Below are 18,678 nucleotides of genomic sequence, written 5' to 3'. Positions count from 1 at the left end.
CCTGCCTTACAACAGGCCTACAAGCCCTCAGTCCAGCCTCTCTCAGCCTATTGCAGACAGTCTGAGCATTGATGGACGGATTGTGCCTTCCTGGTGTAACTCGGGCAGTTGTTGCCATCCTGTACCTGTCCCGCAGGTGTGATGTTCGAATGTACCGATCCTGTGCAGGTGTTGTTACACGTGGTCTGCCACTGCGAGGACGATCAGCTGTCCGTCCTGTCTCTCTGTAGCGCTGTCTTAGGCGTCTCACAGTACTGACATTGCAATTTATTGCCCTGGCCACATCTGCAGTCCTCATGCCTCCTTGCAGCATGCCTAAGGCAAGTTCACGCAGATGAGCAGGGACCCTGGGCATCTTTCTTTAGGTGTTTTTCAGTCAGTAGAAAGGCCTCTTTAGTGTCCAAAGTTTTCATAACTGTGACCTTAATTGCCTACCGTCTGTAAGCTGTTAGTGTCTTAACGACTGTTCCACAGGTGCATGTTCATTAATTGTTTATGGTTCATTGAACAAGCAAGGGAAACAGTGTTTAAACCCTTTACAATGAAGATCTGAGAAGTTATTTGGATTTTTACAAATTATCTTTGAAAGACAGGGTCCTGAAAAAGGGACGTTTCTTTTTTTGCTGAGTTTATATAGTCAATTATACAATTTGCCTCAGTCTTATTCTGGCAGTCTGGAATATTTAAGCAAGCTCCTTGGCCATATGAATGACTGCTTAGTCACTTAGCACAAAACACCAACCATCCACGAGTGTGAAAAGCGAGCTCTGGTTTTCACATCCTTTTATCGCTCATTTCAGGATATGGATTTATCTAGAAACATCCATGCCGAAGTTAAAGTATCAGCACCTACTCTGCTGGCAGCCAAGTAGAAATGTCTCTATAGAATGAATTGGAAATTGGATTTCTTCACATCTGGACAGTATCATGATATAAAGGAAAACTAGAGCCAACGAGTCAACCCATCCCTTAATAGGACTATGCGGACTTCATTGATGCCTTCAATTGACCCATAATGTGCAAATGTATATATGGATGACAGGAAAAGCTTCTGCGCTGAAGCATTCATTTCCCTCAGTTGTTTCCCAGATTTATACAATAATCATTCTTTGTTCAATATAACGTGTGTATGCAAAAGGACAGAATCGGATTTGGCATATTTGGCTGGTTTATTTTCTTGATTCAAAATTAAACAATATATTTTTTTTTTACAATATATTTTATAATAAAAATGTCAAGGGAAACTTGTGCAGATCAGACAAGAATAATACCAAACGAGTAACTTTCTGATAATGAAATTCAGTGCAATATGGCTCCAATGTCAATGTAACTAGTATTACCTGATTAAAACAGACAAAATGCTACGCGTGAGCCTCTTCTGACTAACATGGTCAAAGGTATGACACCTCTCCAGCAGGACTGAACATGGTACTTTTATTTAAAAAAAATATACTTTTTTTTTTTTTTTAACACTGGCATGACAAATCCACACATATATGCAATACAATACAATATATACACATCAGAAAAGTAAGCACTCAGAATTAGGATAATGAACGTTGCCATGTTTGCTGATTGACTGGCCTAAGGGATTGCCAACACTAGTCCCTACAAAAGCCTCTATATTTCTCTAAATGATTTACATTAATTTACTTTTGTTTTTCCGACCCACTCCTCATGACACTTGGTGACAAGATCAAGGTGAGCTGTCCTCTTCATTCAACTAGCAGCAAGGCCATGGCAGTCAACCATCTCACACACACCGTCTCACACACACTCAACCCTAGCACACCAAATAACATGGTGGTATATGGCTCTTATGAGCCCAGGGCGTTGATGCCTCCCATCCGCTGTTTGAGAGTGTGTAGCAGATGTTTAGGCAGGCAGTCCCAGGACCCAGACAGCAACTCTCTGTGCTGCAGCGCTGCTTCCATACAGAACCTAGGACAATAACTTAACACTTTGCATGGGAAGGCAAGTTTTAGGTTGACCACAAGATGTGCTGTATCAGAGTTGAGTTGTTCATTAGGTAGAAGAAAACTGACTGAAACGGGGAGTGACTACCTGGACTTTGGGTTGTGTTCATTAGGGCACGCAACAGAAAACAGTATTTCGTGTGTATGGGCCATGGTGACTGGGTTCTGTTTCTACTCACCGAACAAGTGACTTGGGTTGAACCGTGAAGACCAGCAACTCTTTGCAGTGAGCCTGTTGAAAAGGCAATCGAAGAACATATATACATGTATTCAAACCATAGTAAACCTGTTAATCAATCGGTTTGTTGTTCTAATTTCAAGTGACACCAAGAAAGGTCTAGTAGTTTATGACTGAGTGGTGTGTTCTAACGGCACTCACCGCTCGCTGATGGGACAGCAGGTTGTTGGCACAGCCGCCAAACACAAACACCTCCCCGTCAGGACCGGAACAGGCCGTGTGCCAGAGCCTGACACACAGTCAGAGAAAAATCACCATTGACTCACAACACAAACAATGTACACAGTGAGACAAGCAGTGTCTCTTCCTAACCACTTATTTGGTAATATTGTCATGAAGATGAATTGGTTTATCAGTATGGAGATATTACCTGGGGCTCTCTGTGTGATTGTACTGGTTTATCTGTATGGAGATATTACCTGGGGCTCTCTGTGTGATTGTACTGGTTTATCTGTATGGAGATATTACCTGGGGCTCTCTGTGTGATTGTACTGGTTTATCTGTATGGAGATATTACCTGGGGCTCTCTGTGTGATTGTACTGGTTTATCTCTATGGAGATATTACCTGGGGCTCTCTGTGTGATTGTACTGGTTTATCTGTATGGAGATATTACCTGGGGCTCTCTGTGTGATTGTACTGGTTTATCTCTATGGAGATATTACCTGGGGCTCTCTGTGTGATTGTACTGGTTTATCTGTATGGAGATATTACCTGGGGCTCTCTGTGTGATTGTACTGCTGCCACTCATTCTTGCTGACACAGTACAGCCAAGCATCACCTGTAGATATCACAAATAGATGGAGGAAGTCATTGTGTGGTCGAGCCGTGGACTCTTAAGGAAAATGAAGTATTCTTCACTCACTGAGCGTCTCTCGGTACGTTGTGAAGCCTCCGAACAGGAACATGTGGTCAGGTGACACAGGGGTTAAGGAGTGCCATGAGCGTCCCACAGGACCCTGCTGAGGAATACTCCTGAAGAGGGGCAAGGAGAGATGGGACCGGGAGAGGTGGAGGGGAGCGAGGGGAGATGGGACCGGGGGAGATGGGACCAGGGGAGGTGGAGGGGAGCGAGGGGAGATGGGACCGGGGGAGATGGAGGGGAGCGAGGGGAGGGAGCGAGGGGAGATGGGACCAGGGGAGGTGGAGGGGAGCGAGGGAGATGGGACCGGGGGAGGTGGAGGGGAGCGAGGGGAGATGGGACCGGGGGAGGTGGAGGGGAGCGAGGGGAGATGGGACCGGGGGAGGTGGAGGGGAGCGAGGGGAGATGGGACCGGGGGAGGTGGAGGGGAGCGAGGGGAGATGGGACCGGGGGAGGTGGAGGGGAGCGAGGGGAGATGGGACCGGGGGAGGTGGAGGGGAGCGAGGGGGAGATGGGACCGGGAGGTGGAGGGAGCGAGGGGAGATGGGACCGGGGAGGTGGAGGGGAGCGAGGGGAGATGGGACCGGGGAGGTGGAGGGAGCGAGGGGAGATGGGACCGGGGGATGGAGGGAGCGAGGGAGATGGGACCGGGGGAGGTGGAGGGGAGCGAGGGGAGATGGGACCGGGGGAGGTGGAGGGGAGCGAGGGGAGATGGGACCGGGGGAGGGGGTTAAGAATGATTGTTAGTCCCATCACGGTGAACACACACGGGGACATCCATGGGTAAGAGCACAACATCCTCCCATAAAAAAAATGGATGTGTATAATGCTATAACATGCATGAAGACATTTTGGATAAGTTAACATAGTGTACATTTCATGCCACTCCCAGGAGTCCATGTCGATGTAGTACATGTCGTTCAGGCGATAATCCTGTTGCGAAAGAGACAAGCCTTACTCATATGGAAGAAGAGCATCAAACATTTAGAATACAATATCCGTTATAATCTATGATGTAATAAGGTATAAATCATATAAATGAACATGGTTAAGCCCTAAATCTCTGTCTACAGGCCAGTGATATTGTTTAACATTAGACAGCATGACCGTAAACTCAGCAGGAACTTGAGTAAGCTCTATTTTCAAAGAACATTCCTACTTACTCTGTAACGCCCCCCAAACACGTAGCCTCGGTTGCCCACCTTGGCACAGGCATGCGCTGCCCGGGGTGAGGGGGTGTTGCCCTTTCGCCAGGAGAGAGGGAGGGAAAGGAGAGGTGAGAATGGCGCTCCCACTGAAACGGCTGTAAAAAATGGCTGGATTTATGGGAATGGCGTTACCTTGGTGACTGGCTGGCTCCAGGTGGACGTCTCCAGGTCCAGGACGTGAATGTGGTTGTTCCAGCCCCGCACCGGATTATCTCCCTGTTACAACACACAGTGAAGGGGCCGTGTTCATTAGTCCATGCAACAGAAAACGTTTTGCTATGGAACACAAAAATGTGCAATTCTTATTGGACAAGTCCAGGTTGTCCCGTCCCGTTTCAGTCCATTTTCTTCCGTTTGGTGCCTAATGAACACGACCAAGTACTTACCCTTATTGACGACTCCCTTTGCTGCAGACAAATACACTAAACAGACCATTGTCTTCATACTGCCGTTAAAAGCAGCTGAAGAGTTGTGGAATGAATTGACCATACCATGAATGAAGTTTCATCGTATTCAAATGTCCCTCGGTGAGCTCCTTGTGCCACGTAGCCGTAGCCCCCGAAGAATACTAGTCTGTCAACAAAGACACCGAGCAGTTGATTGAGAAACGTTCATCAAAATAAAACATGTATCTTTCTTTAAAGGCAATAAGTATTGGAGCAACTAAGACCTAGACCTATAATCTAACACACTGCCTGCCAATGGGCCACCTCACCTGTTCTATAATCTAACACACTGCCTGCCAATAAGCCACCTCACCTGTTCTATAATCTAACTCACTGCCTGCCAATGAGCCACCTCACCTGTTCTATAATCTAACACACTGCCTGCCAATGAGCCACCTCACCTGTTCTATAATCTAACACACTGCCTGCCAATAAGCCACCTCACCTGTTCTATAATCTAACACACTGCCTGCCAATGGGCCACCTCACCTGTTCTATAATCGAACACACTGCCTGCCAATGAGCCACCTCACCTGTTCTATAATCTAACACACTGCCTGCCAATAAGCCACCTCACCTGTTCTATAATCTAACACACTGCCTGCCAATGAGCCACCTCACCTGTTCTATAATCTAACACACTGCCTGCCAATGGGCCACCTCACCTGTTCTATAATCTAACTCACTGCCTGCCAATGGGCCACCTCACCTGTTCTATAATCTAACACACTGCCTGCCAATGGGCCACCTCACCTGTTCTATAATCTAACTCACTGCCTGCCAATGGGCCACCTCACCTGTTCTATAATCTAACTCACTGCCTGCCAATGAGCCACCTCACCTGTTCTATAATCGAACACACTGCCTGCCAATGGGCCACCTCACCTGTTCTATAATCTAACACACTGCCTGCCAATGGGCCACCTCACCTGTTCTATAATCTAACACACTGCCTGCCAATGGGCCACCTCACCTGTTCTATAATCGAACACACTGCCTGCCAATGGGCCACCTCACCTGTTCTATAATCTAACACACTGCCTGCCAATGAGCCACCTCACCTGTTCTATAATCTAACACACTGCCTGCCAATGGGCCACCTCACCTGTTCTATAATCTAACACACTGCCTGCCAATGAGCCACCCTCACCTGTTCTATAATCTAACACACTGCCTGCCAATGGGCCACCTCACCTGTTCTATAATCTAACACACTGCCTGCCAATGGGCCACCTCACCTGTTCTATAATCTAACTCACTGCCTGCCAATGAGCCACCTCACCTGTTCTATAATCTAACACACTGCCTGCCAATGAGCCACCTCACCTGTTCTATAATCTAACTCACTGCCTGCCAATGAGCCACCTCACCTGTTCTATAATCTAACTCACTGCCTGCCAATGAGCCACCTCACCTGTTCTATAATCTAACTCACTGCCTGCCAATGAGCCACCTCACCTGTTCTATAATCTAACTCACTGCCTGCCAATGGGCCACCTCACCTGTTCTATAATCTAACACACTGCCTGCCAATGAGCCACCTCACCTGTTCTATAATCTAACACACTGCCTGCCAATGAGCCACCTCACCTGTTCTATAATCTAACACACTGCCTGCCAATGAGCCACCTCACCTGTTCTATAATCTAACACACTGCCTGCCAATGAGCCACCTCACCTGTTCTATAATCTAACACACTGCCTGCCAATGGGCCACCTCACCTGTTCTATAATCTAACACACTGCCTGCCAATGGGCCACCTCACCTGTTCTATAATCTAACACACTGCCTGCCAATGAGCCACCTCACCTGTTCTATAATCTAACACACTGCCTGCCAATGGGCCACCTCACCTGTTCTATAATCTAACACACTGCCTGCCAATGGGCCACCTCACCTGTTCTATAATCTAACACACTGCCTGCCAATGGGCCACCTCACCTGTTCTATAATCTAACACACTGCCTGCCAATGGGCCACCTCACCTGTTCTATAATCTAACTCACTGCCTGCCAATGGGCCACCTCACCTGTTCTATAATCTAACACACTGCCTGCCAATGAGCCACCTCACCTGTTCTATAATCTAACACACTGCCTGCCAATGAGCCACCTCACCTGTTCTATAATCTAACACACTGCCTGCCAATGGGCCACCTCACCTGTTCTATAATCTAACACACTGCCTGCCAATGGGCCACCTCACCTGTTCTATAATCTAACACACTGCCTGCCAATGAGCCACCTCACCTGTTCTATAATCTAACACACTGCCTGCCAATGGGCCACCTCACCTGTTCTATAATCTAACACACTGCCTGCCAATGGGCCACCTCACCTGTTCTATAATCTAACACACTGCCTGCCAATGGGCCACCTCACCTGTTCTATAACCTCACCTGTTCTATAACCTCACCTGTTCTATAACCTCACCTGTTCTATAACACTCATCCTGTCTATGGGCAACCTCACCTGTTCTATAACCTCACCTGTTCTATGAGCCACCTCACCTGTTCTATAACCTAACACCTGTCCTCCAATCAACCTCACCTGTTCTATAACCTCATGCCTGTTCTATGGGCAACCTCACCTGTTCTATAACCTCACCTGTTCTATAACCTCACCTGTTCTATAACCTCACCTGTTCTATAACCTCACCTGTTCTATAACCTCACCTGTTCTATAACCTCACCTGTTCTATAACCTCACCTGTTCTATAACCTCACCTGTTCTATAACCTCACCTGTTCTATAACCTCACCTGTTCTATAACCTCACCTGTTCTATAACCTCACCTGTTCTTGTGGACCCAGCAGCCTAGTTTGTCCTTGCAGGATGGGGCCAGGCCCTTGAGATCCTTCATCTCCTCCCAGCAGAGGACCGGTGTTTGGAGAGGGAGCCGGAAGACCTGAAGGCCACAGAGCAGAACAAGGACAACGTTGTGATGGTACGAAGTCAAAAAAAAAGGTAGAATGTCATAAGTTTCGTAACAGACATTAACATTTAAATGTTAAGTCTGTTGGCAAACGGGCTTCTGAGGTGAGACAGGGATAAAAAAGGAAATCCTGCCGTGTTGAATTAGCGTCTATGATGCTTAAAGAGGGAGCAGAGATTTTAACCGAAAAACTCTCAAATAATCACTGCTTACCTGCAAAATAGTTTACATTTACATTTTAGTCATTTAGCAGACGCTCTTATCCAGAGAGACTTACAATTAGTGAGTGCATACATTATTTTTTTATTATATTGGCCCCCCATGGGAAACGAACCCACAACCTTGCTCTACCAACTGAGCCAAATCCCTGCCGGCCATTCCCTCCCCTACCCTGGACGACGCTGGGCCAATTGTGCGCCGCCCCATAGTTCTTAGCGTGCAGCACAAAACATATTTTTGTAAACACTGTTTCTAGGAAGGGAGGGGCTGGACACTGCTTAGGTACCAAGATTCTACAAGACATAACAGCGTGCACGCACATGCACACACGGTATATTCTCACCCGGTTAGTGTTCCCCCTGGTATGGTGGCCTCCAAACAGATACAGGACGCCATCCACACACACTCCACAGCTGCCAGACATGGAGGCATGCAGGTTACCCTCAGTCATCTGCTTCTTCCTGCAAATACAGACGGTTTACATTTTAGTCATTTAGCAGACGCTCTTATCCAGAGCGACTTACAGTTAGCACATACATTATTTTATCAAACGCCATGCTCTACCAACTGAGCTACATCCCCTGCCGGCCATTCCCTCCCCTACCCTGGACGACGCTGGGCCAATTGTGCGCCGCCCATGGGTCTCCCGGTCGCTGCCGGCTACGACAGAGCCTGGATTCGAACCAGGATCTCTAGTGGCACAGCTAGCACTGCGATGCAGTGCCTTAGACCACTGCGCCACTCGGGAGACGGTTGATATAAGGGTTCTGGCAATAAGTAGGGTATTATATAGGGAGCCATATCATTTGAGACACACGCTAGATACTAACAAAAGGACGTTTAAAATCATTATTACCATCGTTCTGTCTCCATGTTGTAGATCCAGATTTCATTCCTTGGCAAGTATAAGTCCAAGAAGCTAGCGGTCTGGGAATTCTAATGACAAGACAAACAAGAGGGAAGTCAATGGAATTAAATCAGTTGTAAACATGTTGGCTGGAGTTTGGCTGTGTTATCTCTGGCAAATGGTGTCATAGGTCAAAGTCGACGCCAAATCTCCCAGTAAAACCTATAATTGATTGAAGACTCATTGATTGAAATGGTATAGTTCCAAATTCAATGATTTAGATACACTATAACATATCATCTAAACAAAAGGTCTATTCAGAATGCCTCTCATACTTCCTTACCTTATATCCTCCCCAAACATACATGCAGTGTCCATCCACCGCTGCTATGTGACCACTGCGCTCAGCTGGCTGGTCCAACTCAAAGGGCTCTGCTTCTGTGTCCAGAACAACTACATCCTCATCATCGAGTTCATCTGCCTCGTCCACCACCCAGTCAAATTCTCCTTCCTCTTCATCCCTCTCCGACTCTTCATCTTCCTCCTCAACGGGCAAGAGGTCAGCAATGTCCTCCTCTATTTCTGCCATGACCACCTGGATGGGAGAAGAGGGCTACATAGTCCGTTTTGCATACTCAGGGATTTAGAGTAGGGGAGTATGAGGGGTATTGGAACAATACAGACATTCACTATAGTTAAGAAGTCCCATCCCAACATGCAGCTATAGGATATAGCTATTAGCTTAGCTACCAATGGGGGCTGTGTTACGAACAGGGTTATTGCGACTAAAAAGACAATACGTTTTACAATACGAATTCTACGAGAGTTACAAATAATTCAGATTGTAAAATGTATTCTCCTTTTAGTCAAAGATATAGCTGTTACAGGGTAGGACTAGAATTGCTGTTGCAAGCTAACTCATATCAACAGCTGGCAACTGCTTTAGTACCACCATGGCTGATGCACTGACTGTTGGTTGGTTTACATGGGCACACAAGTCATGATGTTGGCTTGCTTGCCATCATGTAGACGATATAAATGCGTAGCTCGTGCAAAAAGACTAGTTTGCGGTAAGCATAATTTTAAGCCTATACCGACTGTACGTGACACCAAACGCTACCTAGCCAACGTTATCTAACTTATCTTAGCTGTGTCTGCAAGCTAGATAACGTTAACGTACTAGAGTTCGCCCTAATCAACCAATTTAACTGCGTTTTAATGCCTACTAAACTTTGAAAAAATGAATTATACAACCGTGCAACAAAAAAAATCACTTACGTAGCCTGCTTTAAATGGTCCACGTCTGCTTTGGCCTTCAGTATGAACCGCTGTTTTTGTTCAGTGATTATTATGCGACATTTGGGTGAGGTCGTCCATTTCAAGAAGATGCCTGAACGGACTTGACCAATAACGTCTTATTTCCGCCATCTTTGTGAGGTCAAATATGATAATTTGATTTCGCATTTACATTTTAGTCATTTAGCAGACGCTCTTATCCAGAGCGACTTACAGTTAGTGAGTGCATACATTTTCTATGCAAGTACAGAAGAGTAACAAAAATATGATTTGCTTTATTGTCCAATATTCACCAGTCAAGTAAAAAAAACCACAAAGATGACAATTCAATGACAGTAAACCTTTATAAAATACAAAGGGATTTAGCAAAAGTATTTTTAGACATATTTTACAAAAACATTTTACACAACCATAACAGCCAATCCCCCAGTCCAGAATCATCCTAATGGTCTTTAGAGGCTTTGAAGTTTGCTGTGAGGAAAAATAAGGAATATTTAGATCAGCAAAGAGAAATGAAGACCGACATAGAAACCAAATTGATTCTCAATATACTATAGTTACCATATTGCCAGTAAATTAATTATTATCACCAAGTGAATTAGGTGTAAAGCCTGCATAAACACAGAGCAAATAACATGTCTCACCTGTCCTCAACGGTCCTGTTGGATGGGTAATATACCTTAAAGGTGAAGCCACTTTTTGGGAAGGAGCCCTGCAAGAACAGAATGACGATACAATACGTTTAAAAAAAAATAACTTTCTAAATTAGGAATATAAGAGCTCATCATAATAGTTTAAAACCCAAGTCCAACATTTCATACAGTCTCATAATAAAACGAAATGGTGGAAATCTAGGAATAAGCGTAAAGTACCGGGTTGATGCAGAGGCAGTCTGTGTTGGAGATGTTGAAAGGGTCATATTTGTCCGCAAAGATGATGACATCAGGCACGGGGTAAACCCGTAAAGCGTAGTCATAGGCCCAGAACACTGGACTGACATACAACGGCAGTGGTGTCAGGTGGCCCTGAGACAAGATGGTCTTCACAAACTGGAGACAGAGAACGTATGGGGGTGATTGTCAAGACATTTTCATGTCGTTATCATTCATGAAGAATAAATTAAATTACCGGACAAGTATTCACAGTGTCTCAGAGTAGGAGTTCTGATCTAGGATCAGTATAGCCTTTTAGTTCATAATTCTATGAACGGGGGGGGGCCTGATCCTGGATCAACACTCCTACTCTGAGGCTCTTTGTGAATATAGGCCAAGGTAACTAGATACGTTTATATAATGTAGGTAATTGTACTAGTAGAGGTTGTGTGTGTCATAACTGAGCAGCTGAGACTCACATGGTTTGGAATGTCGAGATTGCTGCTAGGCAGTCGGACACAATTCCTGCACATCTTGTTCACCAGGTCTTCTCTGATGACAACAATCTCCTGGCTGAAGTACTGGATTCTGACACAGGAAAATTAGATTCACAGGTTGTGAGATGTTAAAAGATGACATTTACAAAATGCCACTGCAAACAGGCAAAACAAAGACCACAAGCCATCACAAAACCTGTGAAATGTAACTGTCAAAGAAGGGTCAATTGTTTTCACATGAGGTTGGTGGCACCTTAAATGGTGGTGGATGGGCTCGTGGTAATGGCTGGAGCAGAATAGTGGAATGGTATCAAATACATTAAAACACATGGTTTTCATGTGTTTGATGCCATTCCACTCACTCCGTTCCAGCCATTATTATGAGCTGTCCTCCTCAGCAGCCTCCACTGATTGTTATAATGAGCAAATGTAGCCAAATGTATTTGAGACCAATGTTACATATTAGCCATTAAGTGCTCATTTCTTCATAGGAACTTAAACGGCTAGTTGGGGATTTTGGCAATGAAGCCCTTTATCTACTTCCCCAGAGTCAGATGGACTGGATACTCTTTTTATGTCTCTTTGACCTTATACATGTGGAGATGGGAGAACCTTCCAGAAGGACAACCATCTCTGCAGCACCAATGAGGCCTTTCTGCTAGAGTTTTTATTTAACTAGGCAAGTCAGTTAAGAACAAATTCTTATTTACAATGACGGCCTACACCGGCCAAACCCGGACGACGCTGGGCCAATTGTGCGCCGCCCTATGGGACTCCCAATCACGGCCGGTTGTGATACAGCCTGGAATCGAACCAGGGGGTCTGTAGTGACGCCTCTAGCACTGAGATGTAGTGCTTAGACCGCTGCGCCACTCGGGAGCCCAGAGTGGCCAGACGGAAGCCACTCCTCAGTGGGGCGGCACACAATTGGCCCAGCGTCATCCAGGGTATGGGAGGGAATGGCAGGCAGGGATGTAGCTCAGTTGGTAAAGCATGGCGTTTGCAACACCAGGGTTGTGGGTTCGATTCCCACGGGGGGCCAGTATGAAAAAATAAAAAAATAATTACGTATGCACTCACTAACTGTAAGTCGCTCTGGATAAGAGCGTCTGCTAAATAACTAAAAATGTAAAAAATTTAAATGTAAAAGGCACATGACAGCCTGCTTAGAGTTTGCCAAAAGGCACCTAAAGGACTCTGGTCTGATGAAACCAAGATTTAACTCTTTGGCCTGAATGCCAAGCGTCACATCTGGAGGAAACCTGGCACCATCCCTACGGTGAAGCATGGTGGTGGCAGCATCATGCTGTGGGGATGTTTTTCAGTGGCAGGGACTGGGAGACTAGTCAGGATCGAGGGAAAGATGAACGGAGAAAAGTACAGAGAGATCCTTCATGAAAACCTGCTCCAGAGCACTCAAGACCTCAGACAATGGTGAAGGTTCACCATCCAACAGGACAACGACCCTAAGCACACAGCCAAGACAACGCAGGAGTGGCTTTGGGACAAGTCTCTGAATGTCCTTGAGTGGCCCAGCCAGAGCCCGGACTTAAACCCGATCAAACATCTCTAGAGACCTGAAAATAGCTGTGCAGCGACGCTCCCCATCCAACCTGACAGAGCTTGAGAGGATCTGCAGAGAAGAATGGGAGAAAATCCCCAAATACAGTTGTGCCAAGTTTGTAGCATCATACCCAAGAAGATGCAATGTTGTAATCGTTGCCAAAGGTGCTTCAACAAAGTACTGAGTAAAGGGTCTGGATACTTATGTAAATGTGATATTTCCACTTAAATTTTGTAATACATTTGCAAAACATTTTTAAAACGTTTTTTTACTTTGTCATTATGGGGTATTGTGTGTAGATTGATGAGGGGTGAAATTATGTAATCCATTTTAGAATAAGGCTGTAACGTAAAAAAAAATGTGGAAAAAGTCAAGGGGTCTGAATACTTTCCGAATGCACTGTATCCCTTTAATAAAGCTCAAGAGACAAATTCCTTGAAAGAGAATAAATCAACAACTGTTATATATTTCAGTCGTCACCTGCATGGGTTCGTAGTGAACACAGAGAATGGCACCCTCTGTCTGAACTCCTCCGTGATGTGGTCTGCTAACGGGGGCCTGAGGACATAAGCATTTCTATAAAGTACAGCACATCAGAGGACAATAGTCAAATCATGAGCAATACAACAGAGGAATAACAGGTCTACGTTTTTCAACTCTCACCTGGGTAGAATTGTGCTGGGACCTGGGTCTTCGGGACCTGGAACGAATACGAAGCGACTACTGCAGTTTTGAAAGGATACATTCAGTTAGACAAGTAAACAAACCACTGAGCAAAACAACAATTTCCAGTAGAAGACCAGACCCATAACGCAGCATGGTGAATATTTCCAAAACAGTTTGTCACCCTGGGATGCAAGTGATATAATGATGTAGTACTGTTGAAATGGTTTCCTGGAATATCATCCTTTCAGGTCAACCAAGTGGATTATCTCCCTCACACGTTACCTGTTGTGGATGCTGGGGTATTCACAGATTGCATCAGCAAGAACTTTCAACGACTCTGGGGAAAAAAAGAAAATACTTCAATTGTGTGTACTAATGCTTCTGTCATAACCCATTTGCCAGGTCAGTATATCTTCACAAGCAGGGCAATAAAAAAAAAACAATTACCTTTGAGTGATTTGATTTGTGTTTTTCCATAGGGGGCAGAGGAGAAGTTTCCGCAGAAGATGAAGCAGGTGGGAGGCATGGCTGCGTATCCTACAATGGGACACATGAAAAGGTTGTTTCAGACCATACTATTAAGCAGTAGAGCTAGATATTGAGCACACTGATGGAGACTTCAAAATCTGTCAGAGATGGACATGACAAACACATTACAATAATCATCAATGTCAACATTAATCCTACGACTTGCATTAAATGCTTGAATCAATCAATCAACCCAATTGTATTTATAAAGCCCTTTTTACATAAACAGTTGTCACAAAGTGCTTTACAGTAACCTGTTAAATAGCCCCCATATGAGCTCCTATTCTGTCAGTGAGAAGTTGTGGGACGAACCTGAGAACATGAGGTGGATCTTCTCCAGCACCTCCACGCTGTCCAGCCACACGTCGGAGACCACCACAAACATGGCGTCCTCGTTCTCCTCCTCCAGCTGCTTCAGCTTGGCCGAGGCCTTCACCGATGTGGTGGACGGGCCACCGAAGAAGTTCACGTTGCCGTAGTAGGCTCTGAAAACCAGAGTCCATTCTCATCCTCAGTTTTATTTGTTTATATATATATATATATATACACACAGGGGAAAGGAAAATATATTCTAAAATGCCAACTGTAGAGTTAATAATTGGAATTTAAAAGAACTTGCTCCCTTCTCAGTAGGCCTATTGATTTTCAGAGGAGAAGGCATTATGTAGGCAATGTCCATTTATAAATCAATACAATACTGATAGGTCAGCAATTAGCAACACTCTAATCTACTGACCTTGTGGTGGATGATGGCTCGGTCGGCGGGAATCCAAATGCGTTGACATGGAAGACTGAGTCCTCATACCAGCCTGTGGGGGGAAAGAGGGCCAGACTACTAACTCATTGCATAACACAATAAGGTAATAGTAAATCTCCTTCGATGTCCATTAATGTGGATGAAGAAGATCAATTATTTTACCTTCTGCCAGAACAAAGCAGGATTCTGTGTACAGTCCGCTGTGGAACTGGTGAGGACAAGGTTAAAGAAAACATGCACGATCTGAAATACAATAAACATTGACTATAATCCAGACTTGAATTGGCCCTGCTCCTTTATGTAACTGAACATTTGTATCATTCGCTGTCCATCACCATCCCCACCACAGTGAAAGGATATTGCCTTCGAGAGGTTCAGCTGTACTGTACCACTGGGGTCTTCCAGATAGAATTTCCCCTGAAAGAAAGTTTTTTTTTGTTTTTACTATACATGAGGCAGGTATTACTACATATTTTTAGTTATATATATATATAAACAATATTTTCCAATTAAAAGTCCTTAACATGAATTTAGCTGCTCACCTCTTTAAGCTGTGTGACCATCCCCAAGACAATGACATCTCCTAGCTTAGCCGTACTCCCTAAGAGAGCTTCAACAGTCTTGAGCTGAAAACACGAACAGATCAAGATCAGGACACTCAATGTTCAACATGAGAGGAGGAAGTCTGGAAAACGTCCTCTTAGCTTACATAAAATCGATTAAACACATTTAAGTGTGTTTTAGGTTATAACAGAGTTATTACCTGGAATTTGTTTCTGCCTTCTTCTGCAGCGGCCCCTATTACAGGTGGGGTGAAGAGTTCATGCCGATGTGTACGCTACAGAAACAGAGTAACTGTCAATGTGGATCAGGGTACACATGTAATCTTCACTGATTTAACTTTAATTTATCAAGTGGATTGGGAACACATTCTCTTTACAACGACCTCACAGAGAGCAGCGTCTCAAGAAATACACTTTTTTTTTTAAAGTAACTGTCCAGTGGAAATGTTACTTTTCAAAGTTCATATTCTGTTAACCTATACCCAAATAATCTTGTTGACTCATCCTATACTCGTATGTGGCCAAAGCATAAATTAGAAAAAAAAAAAAAAACTTCAAATACCCGACCTCAAACTATCTTAAAAAGACTGTTTCAAAAATGCTTGCTATTTCCTCATAAAGGATGATGTCATCCTCCTGAGGAAGATAATAATAATAATAATAAGCCATTTAGCTGATGCTTTTATCCAAAGGGACTTACAGTCATGCGTGCATAATTTTTTTTGTGTATGGGTGGTCCCGGGGATCGAACCCACTACCTTGGCGTTACAAGCGCCGTGCTCTACCAGCTGAGCTACAGAGGACCATGAGCTGGCCAACCAGCGGTCTGCTCTCGTGAACATTTTTAATAACCGGTATACGCCCACACCATTCTGTTGGGGTACACCCACACCATTCCAACACAGGAAAGCTGCTTTTTAACATACTTAATTTTTTTAAATGTAGAATGAAAACTTTTTCACTCATACTGTAATTACATTTAGGTAACATGTCAGAGAAATCTGGAAACACTGGATAGCTGCTTTAAGGCCAAAATATACAAAGACCAGCAGACTAGAATGGATTCAGAGGGCAAAAAGATGTATCCTATTGACCTGCTGTAGGAGTGTGTAGCGTTCCCTGAAGAGCTCGGCCTTGTCCCTGGCTGAGCCACAGAGACTTGGGGCAGAGTGGGTGGTCATGTTGAGGCTGGGGGGAGAACACAACAACAGTTTCACTGATCGATGTCTTCATATGGTGGATTATGGTATAACATTTGGACCATGTAGACTAGATGGGGTCAACCTATAGTAGTGAATGAATGAATTAAATTGTATTTTCATGTCAAATCACCAGTTGGCAACCCATCCCTTATGGGAATAATAGACACAAAAAAAAAACATTACAATAATTGACTGTGATCATTCTTCTTCCGGAGTTCTCTGCAGTGCGTATCGCACAAAGAGTGAAAAAATTAAAGATACAAATCTATACATAATAGTAAATAAGGTTATCCAAACAATAATTATATCCCTAGAGCAGTAAAATATATATATATACATATCCACTGTATACATACATACATACATACATACATACATACATACATACATACATACATACATACATACATACATACATACATACATACATACAGATAAATAAATACAGGAAAACGAAACAGAAGGCATTTGAACCCAGTCTGACACCAAGAGAAGATTAATGTGGAGACAAGCCTATACACAATCTATATACACACGTACCATTTACCACATAGAAGCTAAATATCTTTATAATTTAATTATAGGAAGCCCTTTTTCTTATTCCAGGCTTTATCTAAATATTCCCCAAACGGAAATGCACAATGGACAAAAAAACATTTAAGTTTCTCCTCATCGCTCAGCCACATAATGTAGTAGTAGTATTATTACCTTACATGTTGGCAGTACTTGGCAGCTAAAAGCTGAATTATGTACACAGCACATACAAGTAATTAAACAAGTAAACAAACAGTAAAACATCAGGAAGTTAGGATTATACATTCATACTTACGGTACAAACTTCTTCCTCTCTGCGCTGTAGATATATCTTGGCACATCAAAAGCACCAATTATGTTGAAGACATTATCTCTGAAAATAATCAAATAGTTCACATGAATAAGTAAAATATATGAGGATTACTATCTAGAGAATGTGTATGAAATTGGTTATTGTGAGACTGACACCGTTCTCAACTTACATGGTTTCATCACATGACTGGCTGCAGTCCTGCACAGCAGTCTCCATCACAGCCAGCTCAATCATACTGGAGGACACTGTCCAGGAGAAGAGAGGAGTAGCTACATCATTTACATTATTCACAAGCATAGTCAACACAACAATTCAAAAACAACTGGACTGTATTGCGTTTTGTACATGATTTTAGTAGTTGGTTATGATCAAAGAAGACGTACATGGCTGCTTCTCCACAGCGTCCATGACCCTCTCGATGACATCCTCCAGTTCAAGCTCACTGACAGACTCCAACACCTCCACCAGGTACCTGCTGGCTTCACTGGAGGACAACAACAACATAAAGTACACATCTGATGGGGTATACTACAAAGCAGGATCAAGGAGTTAGCCAGCTAACTTGCCTGAATATTCTGAAATAACTTTTTAGTTTTCAGAAAGATATGCTTTAAATGGGCATGCTCTAATTGACTCAACCAAAAACACATATCTATGTTTAGCTAGCTTTCAAATCAACTGTTATTTCTGGTTGTTTATCAAAGTTAGCTGGCTAACTCATTGATCCTGCTTTGTAGGATACCCCTGACTGCCAGACATCAATTCCATCATTCCTATAAAAACATACACCATTTTCATTAGTTTCTATAGATTAATGGCTTAAATATGCATAGAATGCTACTAAATTGTCTAGCTTGCTAGCTGTCCATGTAATTTACTGTAACTAAGCTAACCTTAGCCTCCTAGCTTCTTTCTTGGTGACACTGACACAAGAGACAGATTTAGCTACTAACTAGCAATGCAGCCATTACATTTATTGTAAACAAAATATCATGTCGAGAACAACATGATTGACAAATGATAGCGTACGGTCGAAGCATAAGTCCCCGCATCTTGAAGCCAGCAGATACTTTCGTCTTCACTCTGCGAACCTCCATGTTCAATCTTTCTTCAACAATCAACATTTGGCGCTAAATCTTAACTTCCGCCTATATGTT

The 18,678-nt window shown here is 43.9% G+C and overlaps 2 protein-coding genes across 3 annotated transcripts; both read right to left on the bottom strand.

The window, feature by feature from the left end:
* Nucleotides 1-1,417: 1,417 nt before the first annotated feature.
* On the bottom strand, nucleotides 1,418-10,136 carry LOC121539022 (kelch domain-containing protein 2). Of its 2 annotated transcripts, none has more exons than XM_041847205.2 (14): nucleotides 10,008-10,133; nucleotides 9,073-9,324; nucleotides 8,739-8,818; nucleotides 8,226-8,343; nucleotides 7,524-7,636; nucleotides 4,775-4,856; nucleotides 4,416-4,499; nucleotides 4,239-4,319; nucleotides 3,950-4,008; nucleotides 3,079-3,188; nucleotides 2,928-2,994; nucleotides 2,356-2,443; nucleotides 2,156-2,208; nucleotides 1,418-1,941 (listed from the first exon to the last, which is right to left on the bottom strand). In XM_041847205.2, the coding sequence occupies exons 2-14, from the start codon at nucleotides 9,316-9,318 to the stop codon at nucleotides 1,818-1,820; spliced, it is 1,305 nt and encodes a 434-aa protein (XP_041703139.1). In that variant the 5' UTR covers nucleotides 9,319-9,324; nucleotides 10,008-10,133; the 3' UTR covers nucleotides 1,418-1,817. The 2 variants fall into 2 exon arrangements, with proteins under 2 accessions (XP_041703139.1, XP_041703140.1); XM_041847206.2 differs by having other exon boundaries at nucleotides 1,855-1,960; nucleotides 10,008-10,136.
* Nucleotides 10,137-10,350: 214 nt separating this feature from the next.
* Nucleotides 10,351-18,656, bottom strand: pole2 (polymerase (DNA directed), epsilon 2). The gene is made up of 19 exons (XM_041847208.1): nucleotides 18,551-18,656; nucleotides 17,905-18,005; nucleotides 17,691-17,766; nucleotides 17,504-17,581; nucleotides 16,567-16,660; nucleotides 15,673-15,747; nucleotides 15,452-15,535; nucleotides 15,270-15,326; nucleotides 15,072-15,120; nucleotides 14,889-14,961; nucleotides 14,465-14,637; nucleotides 14,072-14,161; nucleotides 13,907-13,961; nucleotides 13,622-13,681; nucleotides 13,439-13,516; nucleotides 11,377-11,485; nucleotides 10,898-11,074; nucleotides 10,670-10,737; nucleotides 10,351-10,496 (listed from the first exon to the last, which is right to left on the bottom strand). The coding sequence occupies exons 1-19, from the start codon at nucleotides 18,643-18,645 to the stop codon at nucleotides 10,478-10,480; spliced, it is 1,611 nt and encodes a 536-aa protein (XP_041703142.1). The 5' UTR covers nucleotides 18,646-18,656; the 3' UTR covers nucleotides 10,351-10,477.
* Nucleotides 18,657-18,678: the final 22 nt, after the last annotated feature.

The sequence above is a fragment of the Coregonus clupeaformis genome, chromosome 21 (genome assembly GCF_020615455.1).
Source record: "Coregonus clupeaformis isolate EN_2021a chromosome 21, ASM2061545v1, whole genome shotgun sequence".
Classification (NCBI taxonomy): domain Eukaryota; kingdom Metazoa; phylum Chordata; class Actinopteri; order Salmoniformes; family Salmonidae; genus Coregonus; species Coregonus clupeaformis.
Note: the sequence above shows the minus strand (reverse complement) of the source record. Positions and strands in the feature narration are given on the sequence as shown.